Source organism: Musca domestica, unplaced genomic scaffold (genome assembly GCF_030504385.1).
Source record: "Musca domestica strain aabys unplaced genomic scaffold, Musca_domestica.polishedcontigs.V.1.1 8, whole genome shotgun sequence".
NCBI classification, from domain to species: domain Eukaryota; kingdom Metazoa; phylum Arthropoda; class Insecta; order Diptera; family Muscidae; genus Musca; species Musca domestica.
In genome coordinates, this window is record NW_026712409.1 from 16,926,274 (window position 1) to 16,946,902 (window position 20,629).

Sequence of the window (20,629 nt, forward strand, 5' to 3'; positions counted from 1 at the left end):
CAGCTCTTCTGGCCATGGAAGACATGAAACAGGTCTTCGGGCTATACAAAACAAAATGGTATTCTGGTTATAGAAGAGCTGGAGCAGGTCTTAAGGCTCTAGGAGAGCTGAAACAGGTTTTCTGGCTCTAGAAGAGCTGAAACAGGTTTTCTATTCATTTAAGAGCTGGAACAGGTCTTATGGCTACAGAAAATCTGAAACAAGTTTTCTGGCTATAGAAGACCTAAAACAGGTGCTCTGGCTGTAGACGACCTGAAAGAGGTCTTCTGGATTAGAAGACTTGAAACAGGTCTTTGTATATTGAAGAACTGGAGAAAGTCTTCTGGCTACATAAGAGCTGAAACAGGTCTTCTGGCTCTAGAAGGGCTGGGACAGGACTTCTGGCTCTAGAAGAGCCGTAGCAGATCTTCTGGCTATAGAAGAGTAGGTCTTCTGGCTCTAGAAAAGCTGAGGCAGGTCTTCAAGTTCTAGGAGAGCTGAAGCAGAGCTGCTGGCTCTAGAAGAGCTGAAGCAAGGCTTCTGGCTCTGGAAGACCTGTAAAGGGTCCTATGGCTATATAAGACCTGAAACAGGTGTTTGGGCTTTTTAAGGAGTTGGAGAAAGTCTAGAAAAGCTGAGGCAGGTCTTCAGGTTCTAGGAGAGCTGAAGCAGAGCTGCTGGCTCTAGAAGAGCTGAAGCAAGGCTTCTGGCTCTGGAAGACCTGTAAAGGGTCCTATGGCTATATAAGACCTGAAACAGGTGTTTGGGCTTTTTAAGGAGCTGGAGAAAGTCTAGAAAAGCTGAGGCAGGTCTTCAGGTTCTAGGAGAGCTGAAGCAGAGCTGCTGGCTCTAGAAGAGCTGGAACAAGTCCTATGGCTATATAAGACCTGAAACAGGTGTTTGGGCTCTTGAGGAGCTGGAGAAAGTCATCTGGCTTTAAAAGAGCTGAAACAGGTTTACTGCTCTATAAGAGCGGAAGCAGGTCTAAAGATCGGTCTTCTGGCTCTAGAAATGTTGAAGCAGGTCTTCTGGCTCTTGAAATGAAACAGGTCTATTGCCTCTAAAAGCACTGAAGCAGTTCTGCTGGCTCTAAAAGATCTAAAAGCTTTCTATCCATAGAACACCTGAAGAAGATCTCACATTCATAAGCCAACTGAGGAAAGTCTTCTCTCCATAGATAAGGCCTCTATCCATATAAGACCTCTAGAAGCCTTTATCACCATCGAAAACTTGATGTTGTATCAATACACGACCTGGATCAAGTCCCTCCATAGAAGAGTTAAATAGACTATTTTTCTTTAGAAGATCTGAAAGGGGTCTTTCTGGAGAGAGAGTCTCCGTTTATGTCTTTGGAAAACCTCTGATGATTTTCCCTCTATACGAAGTCCGTAGAAGTTGAAACATATCCTTTGTATTCCAAACTACCTTAACTTTTCGCAACCTCACCCAAAACAAATAAACTCTAAATGAATTATGTTTTCTTAATTTATTTTTATTCTGCCCCCACTCCCACACCCGCTTCCTCCCCCCTCATTTAGGATATCATTTAATAATCATCTTGATATCCCTTTTTGTGCTCCAACTAATAACAATAAACTAAAACGTCCTTTGACACATCCTGCATCGTTTGCGAAGACAGAGTCTAATTTACGTTAAAGTTCCTGACTTTTAAATTAGTGTCAGTGGCGTTTGTCGTAAAACTCGAATGTTATCTGATTTCTTCTCTCTCCTGTGTTGGGGGTGAGTGGGTGTTCGTGTGTGTGTGTATGTCTGTTTAACAAACCGTTACCGAAAGGTCTGTCCTACTGTGCCACTGAGACCTGATTGTAAATGAACCGTTCATAAAAATTAATGATTTGCTGGGTGCTCTCTCTTCATTTCTCTCAATTTTAAAGTGAAATTAAGCGGTGTGGGATTGAGAGGGTTGCCAAGTCATGGTTTTTGGAAGGAATTTTTCACTTTGTAAGTATGCTATTGGTAGAAGACAATTAAAAAACAGGTCCAAGATAAGAATCGCACTTATATTTTCTCAGAATTTTGTTAATCTATGAATATATTTTTTAATAGACCTGATTGGGAATTATTAAAAAAAATATGTAGGTCCTTGGTAAAAAATATGTAGGTCCTTGGTAGAAATATTCAAAATATGCACCATCATGATTTTTGCCCAGACAAACCCGTTTAAAAATATATTTGAAATATCCCGGAAATAATGAAAAATTTATTTATTTATTTATTTTTTTTTTTTTTTAATATTTAAAAAAAATTGTAAAAAAATTATTTGAAAAAATTCGAAAAAATTTAGGTATAAAGGGGAATTTTTTTAAACCAAAGTTTTCTAGAACTAGGTTCTTCTCAAAAAATTCTAAAAAAAATAGTAATTTGTGATCGGAAAGTCCCCCTAAAAGTATTCTCGAAAAATCCCTGATGTGTCACCAGAAAATCATTGTGAAATATTCTTAAAAAATCCACTATATTTGAAAAAAAGGGGAAATATAAAAATATTTTCTACCAGAGAATCCCTTCAACATTACTGTTAAAATACACAATTTTGGCATTAAAAAATCCTTTCAAAAATATCCTTAAAAATAAATAATTACTGAAAAAAAGTCCCGGAAAAATACACTAACAAACCTACGATTTTTGGTGTGGAAGTCCTTAAGAAATTTCATAAAATCATAAATAGACACCAACAGAGATTTCAATATCAAAATTTGGGTTTCCAGCTCTATTCCTATACCCAATACCCAAATTAGTACCTCATAGTACTTTTCGTACTTTTGAGGTCAACCGAGAAATCAATATAAAATTTGAGTGTTCCAGAACTATACCTTCAACCAATACCAAATTAATTACTATTTAGTACTTTTCGTACAAATATACAACGTATTTCCAAAACCACCTCCATATCTCATTTCCAGATGCCAACCGAGGCCTCAATATCAAATTTCAGTATTCCAGCCCTATCCCTTCACCAAATACCAAATTTAGTACCATTTAGCACTTTTCGTACATATATACAACATATTTTGAAAAGCCACCTCCATATCTCAATTCCAGATATCAACCGAGACCTCAATATAAGATTTGAGGATTCCAGCCCTAACCCTTCACCAAATACCAAATTTAGTAATTTAGTAGTATTTCCAAACCACCCCCAAATCTCAAACACTGATACCACCACTAATATTGATAACAAATTTTAAAATTGTATCTCAATTCCTTTCCCCAAAACCAAAAATAGTACCATTCAGTACTTTCGTACAATTATAGTACACATTTCCGAAACCACCTCTATTTTTTTACCACAGATACCAACCGAGACCTCAACATGAAATTTGAAGATTCCAGCCCTATCCTCTCACCCAATACCCAATTTAGTACCATCTAGTACCTTTCATACAAATATGAGACGTATTTCCAAACCACCACCAAATCTCAAACACAGATACCATCAGTAATCAAAATATCAAATTTCAGAACTTTATCTCTATGGCTCACCCCAATACCAAGTATAGTACCATTCAGTACTTTTCGTACAATTATAGCGCATATTTCCGAAACCACCTCTGTATTTTAATCACAGACACCAACCGAGACCTGAATATAAAATTTGATGATCCCAGCCCTATCCCTCACCCAATACCCAATTTAGTGTCATTTAATACTTTTCGTACAAATATATGACGTTTTTTAAAACCACCACCAAATCTCAAACACAGATACCATCAGTAATCAAAATATCAAATTTTAGAACTTTATCTCTATGGATCCCCCCAATACCAAATATAGTACCATTCAGTACTTTTCGTACAATTGTAGCACATATTTCCGAAACCACCTCTGTATTTTAATCACAGACACCATTAGTGACATCTATACCAAATTTCGGGATTCCAGCTCTATTCCTTCACCCAATACCCAAAATAGTACCACTTAGTACTTTTCATCCAGTTATAGTACACATTACTGAAACCACCTCCATATCTCAATTCCCAATGTCAACAGTGACCTCAATATCAAATTTGCAGATTTTAGACCAATTAGATCAACCCCTTCACCTAATACAAAATTTAGTACTATTTAGTACTTTTCGTGCAATTATAGAACACACTTCCAAAACCATCTCCATATGTCCAGGCTACCCACATGAACAGCGATTTTAATAACAAATTTCAGATTGCAAGCACTATCTGTCCGCTCAATACCAAATATAGTACTATTCAGTACTTTTCGTACACTTGTAGTACACATTTTCAAAACCACCACTTTATCACAAACAGTGATCCCAATACAAAATTTCAAAATTGCAGCTTCATCCATTTACCCTAAACCAAACCGTCCAAAATAAGTACCATTTCGTACAATTAGCACACTTATTACACAATTCCAAAATCCCCCGCACATATCAAACTCACTTTACAACCTTGATTTTCAAATCAAATTTCACGTTTTTAGCTCTATCCGTTCCCAGGAAACCAGATGGAACCATTTTAAAAGTTTAGTACCAGTTTAGAACTTTTCGTAACCTTTAAGTTCGAATTTCCAAAAACCCTTTGGTACATCTATTCTGTACACCATCAGTTATTCTCAATTCAAATTTCAGAATTCTAGCTCATTCTGTTTGTCCAATACAAAGTATTCCATTTTTAGTACATTTTAGTTATTTTCGTACCCTTTTAGTACAAATTTATAATATATATTGAATTGTACAAAAAATCTTTGAAATAAAAATCTCAAAAAAGTCCTGAAAATATATTCTTAAAAAATTGTCCTGTTTTTATTCCTAATATTGGAATTATTGAAAAATTATTAAAAAAATCCAACATTTGTGAAAGAATTTCATTAAAATATTCCCAAAAATCCACCGTGAAAAATCTAAAATTTCATGCTGGGAAATCCTGAACAAACATCCTTGTAAATTCCAAGTTTTATGATCAGAAGATGTTTTGAAAATTAATCTAAAATATCAGCAAAAGTATGCTTTAAAATCCCTACCATCCTCCAAAAAATATTCTTTAAAAAATTCACAACATTAAATATTAAACGTGGCAACACTGGACAACAGTAGAGCAGATATTAAAAACATAACAGATATGGGAAACCAGGTAAATTACCAAAAACAAATGCCTTTTGCATTTCCAAAAACAACTGCCTTTTGCATTGACAAAATTTTGTTGGGATATTTAAGGGAAGCATTTTTATCTAATCACCCTCTCTCTCCCTCAGATGCCTCTCTCTCTCAATTTTCTTGTATCATAACTGTCAAACATCCATAAGACCCCCCAACAAACAAAAAACACATGTTCATTGTGACATTCCATTTTTGGCGTTGCCACCTCATTTTGTTGTTGTGACAACAAACAGTGTAACAACCCTTCAGCCGGATGTTATGCTCTTCTCACAACGAACGGCATGCAACACTGTGCGCCTTTTTGTCTCTATTGGAATATAGGTTTTCTCATTCTTGTTCTTCTTCACTTTCTTCTCGTGTCATACTAGCATTTTTTTTTGCCTACTGTTCGGATTTTGTCTTCCAGAGAATTTTTTTCATCCTAAAAGTATGCAGTGGTGACAGTAGTGAAAAGACAAATCACCAAACAAGAGTAGTAGTGGCTCCAAGGTTTTTTTACAATCGGTTTTTGTGTTCTTTTTTAGTTCAAATTCAAAGTGTGTGCTGTTTGCTGCTGCTGCTGCTGGTGGTGGCCAGAAAAGAAAAGAGGAATAGAAAAAAGAAAAACACCACAAGAAAATCCCAATCGAGCCAGCAGTGATTAAGTAACAGACACACCAATATCCGAAAAGCAATAAATCAAAAGATTTTCAGAATTTCTTAGTGCAAATAGTCGTCAGGTCTACGCTTTTTTTCAAGTCATCACCGTTCCTTTTTTTTCTGCCAACCATTGACGCCGCCCTCCTTTCAAGCAACCACCACCACCACCATCACTGGCTACTGTTCGCGTTTTCCAGCCTTAAGAAAAAAAAAACGCCAGCAAGAAAAGTGTATTAAAAATTTGCAATGAATTTCAAGGAAAAGTTATGAAAAACATTTGTGGAAGTGAAAAACAAGAATTGGTGAATCTCGGTCCGGGTGCAAAGTGAATTTAGGCTAGCCAATACCATATAATAATAATAAAAACGAGAGCCAGTGGCCGTAATTTTTTGCTACTCCAACAAGAAAGTACAACTGCAAGCAAACCAACCATGGCTTCGGGTGGTTATGGCATAAGCTCCATAGATCCGGAGGTGTCCTCAACATCCAATACAAAGTTCACCTCCGACAATATCAGTCAAAGCCGTGAAGGTAAATTGGCCAAAGGCTTCTTCTATTTTTTTTTTGAATTACATAAATTCGGGCAAGATCTTTAACATTATTAACAATGAGTGAGTGCGGGTGTGTGTGTTCTTTAACATAATACTTGGAACATAAATCTTAAAAGAAAATCATTTCTCTACCCCCCCCCCCCCTCCCCCATTCCTTGCAATTTCTAAATGAAAATTTCCGTTTCCCTGTGAAAAAAGAAAATTATCATTACAATGTCAGTGAAGAAAAATCAATGAATTCGTTGAACTGACAAGAATACGATGTCTCGTATTCCTATTGGAATATTGCCCCCAAAATGAAACAAGCGAGTGAGCGAGAGAGAGTGAGAGCAAAAGTATCTCATGAGTGGTAATTTGTGAATTTATAAAGGAGAGCAGAAGTAAAACATGTGTCACTTAGTTTCACTCTCCCATTGGAATATGTTAATTAAAGTGGTTTGTTTATGTTTTTCTGACGTCTACCATTCACTGACAGTTGTTTGAATTTTAATGTTGTATTTGCAAATACACAATGTTGTGATAAAATAAATGTGTTACTTTTAAGGGATTTAAAAGGGAGAATTTAAGAAATATTAACAGATTTAAATAAGAGAAATGAATGGGGAAGGAAGTAAATACAGATTAATTGAGATTTTTAGTGAATTGAAGATATCGGTCTTCCACAGGTCTTCTCTAGACAGAATTTCGCATATGACAGATAAACAGACATACATACGGACTTTCAGTTATAAATTCCAGAATTTCAAATATTTTTAAGAAGCCTAATCGGGCCATAAATTGGTAAATGATTAATTTTTATTTTTAAGAAAATTCTTCGATTGATTGACTTAGTCAACTCTACGATATTTATGGAATTATTTTTCAAAGGACTTCCTGATTATAAATCCTGGGCTTTAGAAAATATTTTGTGAACGGTCACGCAGATTTCTAAGAATATCTTTTCTAAGATTTTGAATCTATAATCGTGGACTCTCTTAAACCCTCTTACACAGTACAATTAAACCTCATTTTTACCAAAAATATCCAGCTTTGCATTTTTCTGTAACTTATGGAAAACCGGCTTCTATCGCTAATTTTGAAAAAAAAAAAAATCAAGTTAAAAAATATCAGTCGATTTTTCCGACAAATGTATTCCCTCAGCCAATGTTCGATTATTTAAATATATTTTGACTACTGTTATGATTATTCAAAGGAATGGGTCAAAAGGAAAGGGATTGTCCATTTCGTAGCGGAGCTAAATAAATATGATATAAATATTGCGAGGTGCCAGGTTTGGACTATATTGACTACTTCCTTCACTTTATATGAGATATGCGATAATTTTTAGAACATGTTAAAATGTGCGTGGGTTACCAGATACAGTGGACCGAAGTATTCCATTCATCGAAGTATACTTCATCTATTACAGATAAAAATATTAATATGGGCAAAATTACAAGAAAATCAACCATTTATATAAAATTTTATGCGAAATCAATCATTGAGAGAAAAATTTGATTGTAAAGAATTGCTGACCTGTTTCACAAGTTATGACAGATAAAAGTATTGAAAATTGGGATCCAGATACCAGAAGGGGTTCGCAGATATGTATCATCTTTTAGAATTTATTATCGTTTTGGTTATTCAAAACGTTGACCCTTGGTAGGTGAGCTACCAGAAGAAATGGTCCGATCTCTACCAACTTGGTACCAAATCTAGTGTTGATGGAAATATTCAGATGTGCCAAATCTGAATGGAATCAGATGTTAATTTCGCGTTTTATGAGCTTGACAGATGTTCAGAATTTTGATCCTTTGTGGGGGAGTTACCAAAAGGAGTGGTCCGATAAATCCCAACTTCACAGCAGATCTCGTTTTGTAGAAATAATGGGATGTGTGAAGATAACCGGATGCTTATTTCGGATTTAATAATCGTTTTGTGTATTCAAAACTTAGACCCTTTGTGTCGGAGGTACCAGAACGAATGGTCCGATCTCTACCATCCCTATAACAGATCTTGTGTTTATGGAAATATTGGGATGTACCAAATCTGAATGGATTGGATGTTAATTTCGCTTTTTGTGAACTTCATGGCTATTCAAAATGTTGACCCTTTGTGGGGAAGGTACCTGAAGGAGTGAACCGATACATCCCATATTCACAGCAGATCTTGTTTTGTAGAAATAATGGGATGTGTGAACTATGAAGAGAATCAGATGTGTATTTCGAATTTTACAATCGTTTTGGTTATTCAAAACTTTGATCCTTTGTGGGGGAGGTACCAGAACGAATAGTCCGATCTCTACCATCTTCATACCAAATCTTATGTTTATGGAAATATCGAGATGTACCAAGTCTCAATAAAATCGGATGTTAATTTTGTGTTTTATGAACTTCATAAATATTCAAAAATTTGACCCTTTGTAGGGGAGGTACCAGATGTATTCCATTTTCACTTCAGACCTTGGGTTGTTAAAATAATTGTGATGTGTGTAATTTGGAGACAATCGGACTTTTACATCACATTTTATGAGAGTTATAATTTTTCAAAATGTTGACCCTTTGTGGGGGATGTACTTGATGGAGTGGACCGACATTGTCCATTTTCGCACCTAACGTAGCACTGATGGAAATATTAGGTTTTTCAAAGTTAGGACAACATCGAATTATCCTTTCTTGCTCTGTGTAGTAAAATATTTGTTTGAAAATTTCGACCTTTTGTGGGGGAGGTAACAGACAGACGGACTGACACCTCGGGATCGACTCCAAATGTCCTGAAACGGATTTGGACCAAAGAGACCTAGGGATTAAAAACGTTATTTCGATGAGGCACGTTTAGGCCGTATCAAATGATATTACCCTCTCTATCCATATGACTGAGAGTACAAAAATCGAACTGTAAGAGAGAGTTCTTCCAAGATTTATCAATCCTTTTGAGAGGAATTTCTAGTTACAATTTTAAGAACATTTATAATATTTATTTTTTTTTAAAAAAAAAATGCATTTGTAGATTTTGATTTTTTTAGGACTTCCCAACAACAAATTTGGGCTTAAGAATCTTACTTCCATTTTGTAACATTTTCTCAAGGACTACCTTGACAAAAATTGCATATGTTTTCAAAATGTCTCAATAACGACGTTCTTTTAAAGACACATTTAATTTTTTTCTTGAGCTCCTGACAACATATCGTGTATTTTTAAGGACCCTCTGACCGCATATAGGACCTCCTAACAACATACCGCGAATTTTAAAGACACATCCTGATTTCCTGTGTATTTTAAGGATTAATTTTTTTAAATACTACCTGAACATATATCGTTAATTCCTAAGAACCTCCTGAAAACCTTTATATATATATATATATATATATATATATATATATATATATATATATATATATATATATATATATATATATTATATTTCATTTTATATAGGTATAGGTATTTTAATTTTCTTTAAGGCCTATTTTAAGAATATCTACTAAAGAACCACCAATTTTAAATTATTTATTATTACTTTTTTCAGGACATCCTTAAAAAATATCTTAGTTTTTAAAAATATTTTTACAAAGACTTCCTGCCCTAAATTTTCCATGCCTTTCAATGACTCTGCAAAAATTCTAGCTTTTTAAAAATATTTTTTAAGGACAATGATCGTATTTTTCTAAAGAAATTTCACCGAAAAAATATTTTTAGAAGGATTTTCCCTTCATAATTGTTTTTTAAAGACTTTTTGTCCTAACATTTTTAAAGGATTTTTTTTTTCAAAATAAGTGTGAATTTTTCTTTTCATTTTTTTCTAAGAGTTTCCAACTAAAAATATTATTTTATTTATTTTAATTTTTCCTCTTCATTCAGAAGATTTTCTCCAATATTTTCTACCGAAACATCCTATATTTTCACCAATCCTTGGTAAGAACGCCGCAATTCTTGGATTTTAAGAAAACTTTTTTTTAAATTGCTGAGCATTATTTGCGTATTTTTAAGAAAATATCTGTAAAGACTTTATGACCGTGAGTCATGTTTTGAAGAATATTTTTTTAAAGACTTTCTGATATCATGTTAAAATATATATTTTTATGAACATAATTTGAAGCACTTCCTGACTACAAACGTGATTTTTTCCGGAATACATCCTCAAAGAATTTTTTACAAAACAGCATTTATTTATTACAATAAATTTCAGGGATATCTTGACCGCATATCGTAGCTATTTATAAATAATTTGTTTAAGGACTATCGAAGAAAAACTATTTGAATATTCAAGAAACTTTATACTGACCACAAATCGTGGATTTTCAGGAATTTTAAGAGTATATTTTCCATCGATTTCCCTCATCGATTTTCAGAACCTTTTTTGAAATCTTTATGGCGGAAAACTTTTATTAATGTCTTCAAGAATAGTTTGTCAAAAAAAAGTCTGATTGGGGATTTTTTTGCCGAACTTTTCCTTATGCATTGTAAATAAAATGCCGAATTTTTTTATGTTATTTAAAAGGATCACTACCCAAATATTGTTTTTTTTTAAGAAAATTTTATTTTAAGCATTTTTTATAATCCCAGATTATTAATGAATTTTTCATCAAATAATATAATTTTTATATTTTTTTATACAGATGCCCAAGACTCATCCATTTCGGAGGTAAGAACCAAAAATATTGAACCTACATGACACCATTTTTAAACTAATATCCTTTACCTCCCCTTCAACTCTATTTCCCTATTTAGGCCCAGGGTAAACAACGTACCAAAAGTGATAAAGAGCGTAAAATTGGCCATAGGCGGGTGGGAGAAGGTGGTGAGATCACCTATAAAAAGATACAGACATCGCAGATTATGGGTTCCATACAACTGGGTATACAGCATACGGTGAGTATCCTGCAGATTCCCTAACTTCAGAATTCTATTGACCAATATTTTTCCCCCCTCCTCAGGTCGGTAGTCTAGCATCCAAACCAAAACGTGATCTACTTATGATGGACTTTTGGGAAATCGAAAGCATTGTCTTTCCGCCCGAGGGTTCCAGCCTTACGCCTGCCCACCACTATAGCGAATTCAGATATAAAATCTATGCCCCAATTGCATTTCGTTATTTTCGCGACTTGTTCGGCATACAGCCCGATGATTTTATGATGTCGATGTGTTCGTCGCCGCTAAGGGAGCTGTCGAATCCCGGGGCTTCGGGTTCCATATTCTATTTGACGCACGACGATGAGTTCATCATTAAGACGGTGCAGCACAAGGAGGGGGAGTTTTTGCAAAAACTGTTACCAGGGTAGGGAGGAGAAAAAATAGGAACCTTTTTAAATCTCTAATCTTTGTTTTGGTTTTTACAGTTACTACATGAATTTAAATCAAAATCCCCGCACCCTCTTGCCGAAGTTCTTCGGCCTGTACTGCCTGCAGACGAACAATGCCAAAAACATTCGCCTCGTGGTGATGAACAATCTGCTGCCTTCCTATGTGAAAATGCATCTGAAATACGATCTGAAGGGTTCGACGTTTAAGCGCAAGGCCAACAAGGCGGAACGTGCCAAGAAATCGCCAACATTTAAGGATCTCGATTTTATGGAACAACATCCGAATGGCATCTTTCTGGAGGCCGAAACCTATTCGGCCTTGATCAAGACAATACAAAGGGATTGCACGGTGCTGGAGTCATTTAAAATTATGGACTATTCCCTGCTGCTGGGGGTGCACAACTTGGATTTGGCCTCCAAAGAGAAACAGAAGTCACGTAAACAGCCCAAAACCTCACAATCGGAGGAATCGGACGAGGAGAATGCTCGGGGCACGGAGACCACATCGGATAATCAAGATGAAGAAACGCAAAGCAATATACAACGCAATAGGTGAGAGAGGGTGGGCTTGAAGAGCTTCTCAAAGAAAATCAGGAGCTTATTTTATGGAATATATGGAGGTCTTATGGAAGATGTTCCTGAGAAGATATAGAGACGTTCCCAAGAAGATATACAGATTCCCTTATAGAAGATTTGATCGTCTTTTATAGAGGATCTTCTCTGACAAAATCGGAATATTCTTTCTCAGAAGTTCGAAATGGAGAAGATCTGGAATTTTTTCAGTGAAGATCTGGAGACATTATCACAACCTATATAACATTCGCAAATCTCCTCGGAGAAAATCTTGAGAAGTTCTCAAGATCTTCTCCCATAAAATCTTGAGATTATCTCATAGAAGATTGAGAGTATTTCATGGAGACTTCTTTCAGAAAATCTTGAGATTTACTTTTATAACATCAGGAGATTTTTTTTTAGAAAAGAGATACTTTCACATAAGATCTTCTCTCAGAAGATTTCAATTGAATTTGTCTCAAAAGATCTGAAAATGTTCTTTGAAAAGGTATTGCCATATTCTCTCAGAAGACCTAGAAATTTGTCTCCTAAAAATGCTGAAAATCTTTGAAATATGGAGATCTCAAAAAGATCCGGAGATCTTCTCTTGGAAGAGCTGAAAATCTTCTTCTAGAAGAGGTGAAAATCTTCTTTTGAAAAATCTGAAAATATCCTTTTGGAAGCGCTGAAGATCTTCTCCATATAAGAGCTGAAGATCTTCTCATAGAAGAGCTGAAGATCTTCGCCATAGAAGAGCTGAAGATCTTCTCCAAATAAGAGCTGAAGATCTTCGCCATAGAAGAGCTGAAGATCTTCTCCATATAAGAGCTGAAGATCTTCGCCATAGAAGAGCTGAAGATCTTCGCAATAGAAGAGCTGAAGATCTTCGCCATAGAAGAGCTGAAGATCTTCGCCATAGAAGAGCTGAAGATCTTCTCCATAGAAGAGCTGAAGATCTTCTCCATAGAAGAGCTGAAGATCTTCTCAAAGGAGATCTGGGGAGTAACTCACAGAAGAGCTGAAAATCTTATCATAGAAGAACTTCTCAAAGGTTATCTGGAGGTCTTTTCCTGGAAGAGCTGAAGATCTTCTCTTGGAAGAGCAGAAAATATTCTCCTGGAAGAGCTGAAAATCGTCTTCTAGAAGAGCTAAAAATCTTCTTTTGGAAGAGCTTAAAATCTTTTCCTGGAAGAGCTAAAAAACTTCTCTTGTTCTTCTCATAGAAGAGCTTAAAAAATCTTCTCCTGGAAGTTCCGGGAAAAACTGGGAATCTTCTCAAAGAAAATCTGGAGATCTTCTCCCAGAATAACGGAAAATCTTCTCCTGAAAATGTTTCTCTTTTAAAGATCTCATATCAGATGATATTCTCTCAGAGGATTTAGAGTTTTTTTAATTGAATATGTAGATATCTCCAATTCTCTCTTTACTTGAAAGAGCGAAACATGAATATCTTCCAATGCAAGAGTTAAAGATTCTCTCTCACAAGATATAGACCTCAAAATCATCTCACCGAAAATCTGAAGACTTCTTGGGGATATTCTATGAAATAATCTGAAGGATTTAATATATAAGTATCTATAATTCTAAAACCTTTTTTATTTTCAGTGCGGCATATCGCTCGAATCGCCAACGTTTGGTAGCCCACTCAACAGCCATGGAGAGTATACAGGCGGAAAGTGAACCCATTGATGATGAAGAAGATATGCCGTAAGTAAAAAAAATGAGTTCGTCATAGAGAGAACGAGAATTGCCAACTCTCTCCCTCTCTCTCTCTCCCTTTCGAAAAACTCGCAAAACTAAAACTTTCTATTGATTTGCAATTCTTTTCTCTTTCGCTATAATATTTCTCTCTCACTTAAATAATCTTTGATCTTCTCTCCCCTCGCAGACCTGGAGGCATACCGGCCCGCAGTGAAAAGGGCGAACGCCTGCTGCTCTTCATTGGCATCATTGATATTTTACAATCCTATCGCCTCAAAAAGAAACTGGAACATACCTTCAAAAGTATCATTCATGATGGTGTAAGTTGATCTTTTTTTCAATATTATTTTTATTTTTTTTGTAATTTTTTAAATTTGGTATCTGTCAAATCTCCACAGAGAAGCTGAGTTTTTTTCTTTGAAAAAAAATATTTGTAGTTTTTTTTGAAATATTTAATTTTTAACAAACAATCAAACAAATTTTTCTTTACACATTCTCAAGGATACTGTTTCAGTGTGTCGTCCCTCATTTTATGCTCAAAGATTTCAAAATTTCATGGCCAAAACTGTATTTCGTAAAATACCGTCTCGTAAGTTTTCAATGAAAAATAAACTCAAAAAAAAAAAAAAATAAAATTTATAATTTCGCACAAAAATTTTACAAAAATGCAATGGCGAGAGGGGGACATGACAAGGAGGAAAACTTAAAGTAATTACAGAATATTTTGAATATCACAAGGTTGGAACCCAATTTGATTCTAATCATTGTAGCTGGTTCCCATACAAGAATGTGGTATTTGGAACCCATTTTTATTCCCTCCACCATAGTATGAAGGGTATACATATTAAGTTTGTCATTCCGTATATATCATTCAAAGTATATATATTCTCGATCAGCACAAAATTCTACGTCGATTTAGCGATGTCCGCCCGTCTGTGGAAATCACTCTAGCTTCCGAACGAAATGAAGTAGGTTGATAAAATTTTACTCACATGTGTATTATGTGTGCAGGACTTTTGGTATTGAAAATGGGTGATGTAGGTCCATGTCTTCGTATAGACCCCATATAACGGTACCTCCCGATATTCGGTATTTTGATGATTTTAGCTACATTATTCACCGGAATTGTTTCAAATTCAGTATTTGAAGTTCTAATGGGTACTACAGCCTATGACAGAAAATTGTCTGCGCAGGCCAACGTCTTCGTATAGCCCCCATATAATGGTACCTCCCTTTTTTCGGTATTTTGGTGATTTAAACGACGTTATTCACCGGAATTTTTTCAAATTTGGTACTTGAAGTTCGTTATGGATACTACAGCCTATGACAGAAAATTGTCTTTGCAGGCCCACGTCTTCGTACAGCCCCCATATCACAGTACCTCCCGATATTCGGTATTTCGATGATTTTACCGACATTATTCACCGGAATTGTTTCAAATTTGGTATTTAAAGTTCGTAATGAATACTACAGCCTATGACAGAAAATTATTTGTGCATGTCCACATCTTCGTATAGTCCCCATATAACGGTACCTCTCGATATTCGGTATTTTGATGATTTTAGCGACATTATTCACCGGAATTGTTTCAAATTTGGTATTTGAAGTTCGTAATGGGTACTACAGCCTATGACAGAAAATTGTCTGTGCAGGCCCACGTCTTCGTATAGCCCCCATATAACGCTACTTCCCGATATTCGGTATTTTAATAATTTTAGCGACATTATTCAGCGGAATTGTTTCAAATTTGGTATTTGTAGTTCGTAGTGAATACTACAGCCTATGACAAAAGATTGTCTGTGCAGGTCCACGTCTTTGTATAGCCCTCATATAACGGTACCTCCCGATATTCGGTATTTTGATGATTTTAGCTACATTATTCACCGGAATTGTTTCAACTTCAGTATTTGAAGTTCGTAATGGGTACTACAGCCTATGACAGAAAATTGTCTGCGCAGGCCAACGTCTTCGTATAGCCCCCATATAATGGTACCTCCCTTTTTTCGGTATTTTGGTGATTTAAACGACGTTATTCACCGGAATTTTTTCAAATTTGGTACTTGAAGTTCGTTATGGATACTACAGCCTATGACAGAAAATTGTCTTTGCAGGCCCACGTCTTCGTACAGCCCCCATATCACAGTACCTCCCGATATTCGGTATTTTGATGATTTTACCGACATTATTCACCGGAATTGTTTCAAATTTGGTATTTAAAGTTCGTAATGAATACTACAGCCTATGACAGAAAATTATTTGTGCATGTCCACATCTTCGTATAGTCCCCATATAACGGTACCTCTCGATATTCGGTATTTTGATGATTTTAGCGACATTATTCACCGGAATTGTTTCAAATTTGGTATTTGAAGTTCGTAATGGGTACTACAGCCTATGACAGAAAATTGTCTGTGCAGGCCCACGTCTTCGTATAGCCCCCATATAACGCTACTTCCCGATATTCGGTATTTTAATAATTTTAGCGACATTATTCAGCGGAATTGTTTCAAATTTGGTATTTGTAGTTCGTAGTGAATACTACAGCCTATGACAAAAGATTGTCTGTTCAGGTCCACGTCTTTGTATAGCCCTCATATAACGGTACCTCCCGATATTCGGTATTTTGATAATTTTAGCGACATTATTCACCGGAAGTGTTTCAAATTCGGTATTTGAAGTTCGTAGTGAATACTACAGCCTATGACAGAAAATTGTCTGTGCAGGTCCACGACTTCGTATAGCCCCCATATAACGGTACCTCCCGATATTCGGTATTTTGATAATTTTAGCGACATTATTCAACGGAATTATTCCAAATTTGGTATTTGAGGTTCGTAATGGATACTACAACATATTACAGAAAATTGTCTGTCCAGGTCCACGTCTTCGTATAGCGCCCATATAACGGTACCTCCCGATATTCGGTATTTTGATAATTTTAGCGACATTATTCACTGGAATTTTTTCAAATTTGGTATTTGAAGTTCGTAGTGAATACTACAGCCTATGACAGAAAATTGTCTGTGCAGGTTCACGTCTTCTTATAGCCCCCATATAATGGTACCTCCCTTTTTCGGTATTTTGATAATTTTAGCGACATTATTCACCGGAATTGTTTCAAATTTGGTATTCGAAGTTCGTAGTGAATGCTACAGCCTATGACAGAAAATTGTCTGTGCAGGTCCACGTCTTCGTATAGCCCCCATATAATGGTACCTCCCTTTGTTCGGTATTTTGATGATTTTACCGACATTATTCACCGGAAATGTTTCAAATTCGGTATTTGAAGTTCGTAATGGGTACTACAGCCTATAACAGAAAATTGTCTGTGCAGGCCAACGTCTTCGTATAGCCCCCATATAATGGTACCTCCCGATATTCGGTATTTTGATGATTTTAAGGACATTATTAGCTTCTTCTATAGGGATCAACTGTAATGGTTAGGATCCAATTGGGTTCCAATCTTGTGAAATTTTGTATTTTTTTTCTTATATCTGCAAAAATGGATTTCGAGGAATCCTTTTTTAACGGACTAGCGGAGCTCCCATACTGAATTTTTTTTAAATATTTTTTAGAGGACTAGCAGATTTTTGAGTGTAATTCTTTAAAGAACAAGTAGAATCAGAAACGCGATTTTTTCATTATTAAAAAATATTTCTCCTCCTTAAAAATTCAATATTCAATATTTAAGCTTGTATTTATTTCCCATAAAAACCCTGGAAATTATTTTAAAATATTTTAAATTCAAAGCAAAAAAAACTAAAAATGCATTCCAAAACCCTTGTCACACTCCCCATTCAACTCGCCGTCGCATCAAATTTTTGTAAGCAATTAAAAGTAACGATTAAGAGCGCCTTGACCGCTAGAGTATTGTTGTTTCAACATTTGGATGTCATGTCTTGCAACCAAAAACCAAAAAAAAAAAAAAAAAATCAATTAATAACAGAACGAAAATCAATCTCTCTCCTCATATCTTCTCTCTTCATTATCACATTCTTTTTTCAAATATATATTTTATTTCGTTTGTTTCTCTCGCTCGTCGTCGCTCGATGCACAGTGGATCTCCCCGAGATCAAAGGAAATCATAGAAAATTTCGTACTTTGGTATCCAGTTATATAGGTAAATGTTAGAGAATTAATTCAAAATAACCCAAACAAATAAAAAAAAACTAAACAGAAATTAAAAAAAAAAAACAGAATAAAAATAATTTTCATAGAAGAAAGTAAATATTTTCAAAATTATGATTTTAAACAAAATTAAGTTAATTTTTAGAAGAAAAAAAAAACTGCTCAAAATATTAAGGGTAATCCGAACTAGAGTGTCTGGTAGGAAGAAAAATAATTTTAAAATTTTATAAACAAGGATTTTCTTTGGAGCGACCAAAGGACGTGTATTAGTGAGAGCATATTTCAAAGAAAGCTATTTTTTAATTTTTAAGGACGTGGATTTTAGGTACTGTGTTATAGCACAGATTTGGTCGTTTTCACTTTGGAGCGAAACTTGCTCGCGAGCAAGTGAGCGGAGTCGGAAGAGTGAGCGAAGTCTACTTTTCACACTTTTGTTTTGAGTGGCAGCGCTCACGAGTCTCTTCTGATTGAAAAATTAGAGTGGCAGCAGAATCGCTGACAATAAAGCAAGAGTTTGCTCTAAGAGTACAAATGAGTGTAAAAAAAGAGGTGGGGGAGGGGGGTGGTCTGTGATCGTGTACAGAAAAAAATATACATACATAGATTTTGAACGAGTTCTGCTCCCACTCAAAAACGAGGAAAACATGCGTTTGCTCCAAGGAAGGCTCCCCTCGAATTCGTGTGAGTTTCACTCTTTGTACAAATTCCTGCGAGATCTGATGATAAGTTTGATTGGGTCAAAAAGTGTGTAAAACCTCGAAATATTGGTCCTAGACCCATAATGTTACACATGGATCATCCTATCTCGCCGAGCTGCGTCAATCTAGCTATGTTGGTCCGTCTGTCCATATTCATTTGAAATCACGCTACAGCATTTATGACCCGATCCTCACAAAATTTAGCAGGGACTGATTCTGCAGTCTGGACCCAATGGTCCGGCGAATTTTTTTCTATCGAAAAAACTTGAACCCAAGGTAACGGCGCCATTTTATTTTAAAAAAAATCTTGACCCTTAAGCTGGTCCGGTTATTTTTTTTTCCTACAGAAAAAACTTGGACCCTTGGGATGGTCCGACGAATTTTTTTCTACAGAAAAAACTTGGACGCTTAGGAGGGCCCGGAACAATTTTTTTTACAAATAAAAACTTGGACTTAAGGGTTCGACGAATTTTTTCTACCGAACATCTATTAATAGAACAAACTTGGGCCCAAGGGTCCGGCAAATTTTTTTCTATCGAAAAAACTTGAACCCAAAGTTCCGGTGATTTTTTTTTTCTACAGAAAAAACTTGAACCCTTAAGCTGGTCCGGCTTTTTTTTTACAGAACAAACTTGGACCCTTGGGATGGTCCGACGAATCTTTTCTACAGAAACAACTTGGACCCTTGGGAGGGCCCGGAACAATTAAAAAAAAACTTGGACTTAAGTGTTCGACGAATTTTTTCTACCTAACATCTATTAATAGAACAAACTTGGACCCAAGGGTCCGGCAAATTTTTTTGTATCGAAAAAAAACTTGAACCCACTGGTCCCACGAATTTTTTTTATCGAAAAAACTTGAACCCAAAGCTCCGGCGATTTTTTTTACAGAAAAAACTTGAACCCTTAAGCTGGTCCGGCTATTTTTTTTTTTACAGAACAAACTTGGACCCTTGGGAGGGCCCGGAAAATTTTTTTTACAAAAAAAAACTTGGACTTAAGGGTCCGACGAATTTTTTCTACCGAACTTGGACCGAATGTCGTAAATTTGTTAATAAAATTTTTATTATTATAAATTGAAGAAAATCCAAATTGAAATACAGGAAAAAAATTTAGAATATTTTAAAAATTTCTTTTTTAAAAGTTTGATTCAAGATTATTTAAATTTTTATTATCGACCTAAAAACCGTTTTTTTCTAAGACTGACAGGCATTTTTAGGGTTTTCTGATTATTTATCACGATTTACAAGAAAATCGGAAAAATTCTTATCTTAATAATTTTATATATTTGCACAGCGGAATTATTTTATATAAAAAAAAAACCAAGAAACTAAAAACGTTGACTTCAAGGATGAATAGTAATGTCGAGTCTCAAGATTCATGTTTGTAGATTTGATGTCAAGGCCTAAGAATAAAATTTTCAGCCTTAGCGTAACAATTATACTTCTAGATTTAAAAAAATATCCAATTTTAAAACAAATTTTTTGATTTTGTTAATTTAGAAAACAAATATTTTTCTAAGGACCCTTATTATTTTGAGCAGATTTTTTAAACTATATAAATTTAAACAAAATTCAAATAATTGCAGCTCACATTCCGGAATAAATATTCCCAAACTAGAGCTACAAGATTATAAATACATTTTACAATTGGCTTTAATCAAAAATATAACCCTAAATCTAGGTAAAAAGAATTAAAAAGAAAACTGAAATATTAATTAATTTGTCATGAAAAACTCATTAACATTAACATATTTACATCAAAAAAAAGAAGAAATCAAACATTTTCCAAAAATTAAAGCCTTTTGAATTATTTGCGTGCTTCTTTTTTAAGTTTCAACTTTTTTCAGTTTCTAATCTAAGTTATTGAAGTGCACAACCAAAAAAATGAAATAAATGAAATACAATGCTGACTCTTTGAAATGCTAATTGAATTGAAATAATTTTTCTTTATATCATTTCCAAACG

At 35.0% G+C, this 20,629-nt stretch overlaps 1 protein-coding gene across 8 annotated transcripts in view; it reads left to right on the plus strand.

Moving 5' to 3' along the window:
* The window catches only part of LOC101897948 (phosphatidylinositol 4-phosphate 5-kinase type-1 alpha), a 32,968-nt gene that overhangs the window by 1,460 nt on the left and 10,879 nt on the right, over positions 1-20,629 (plus strand). For 3 of the 8 annotated variants that reach the window (XR_009344108.1, XR_009344107.1, XM_020040087.2), the window contains exons 1-9: positions 5,467-6,283; positions 10,901-10,926; positions 11,013-11,153; positions 11,219-11,559; positions 11,621-12,136; positions 13,742-13,843; positions 14,025-14,157; positions 14,339-14,426; positions 17,895-17,957. Coding sequence is in view for 6 of the 8 variants with exons in the window: in XM_020040087.2 (XP_019895646.1) it covers positions 6,184-6,283; positions 10,901-10,926; positions 11,013-11,153; positions 11,219-11,559; positions 11,621-12,136; positions 13,742-13,843; positions 14,025-14,157; positions 14,339-14,426; positions 17,895-17,957 (1,510 nt within the window). In the remaining 2 variants the exon portion in view is untranslated. Of the gene's footprint in view, positions 1-5,466; positions 6,284-10,900; positions 10,927-11,012; positions 11,154-11,218; positions 11,560-11,620; positions 12,137-13,741; positions 13,844-14,024; positions 14,158-14,338; positions 14,427-17,894; positions 17,958-20,629 lie in introns of those variants that run through there. The other 5 variants (XM_011298080.3, XM_020040089.2, XM_059130956.1 and 2 more) reach the window with 4 other exon arrangements.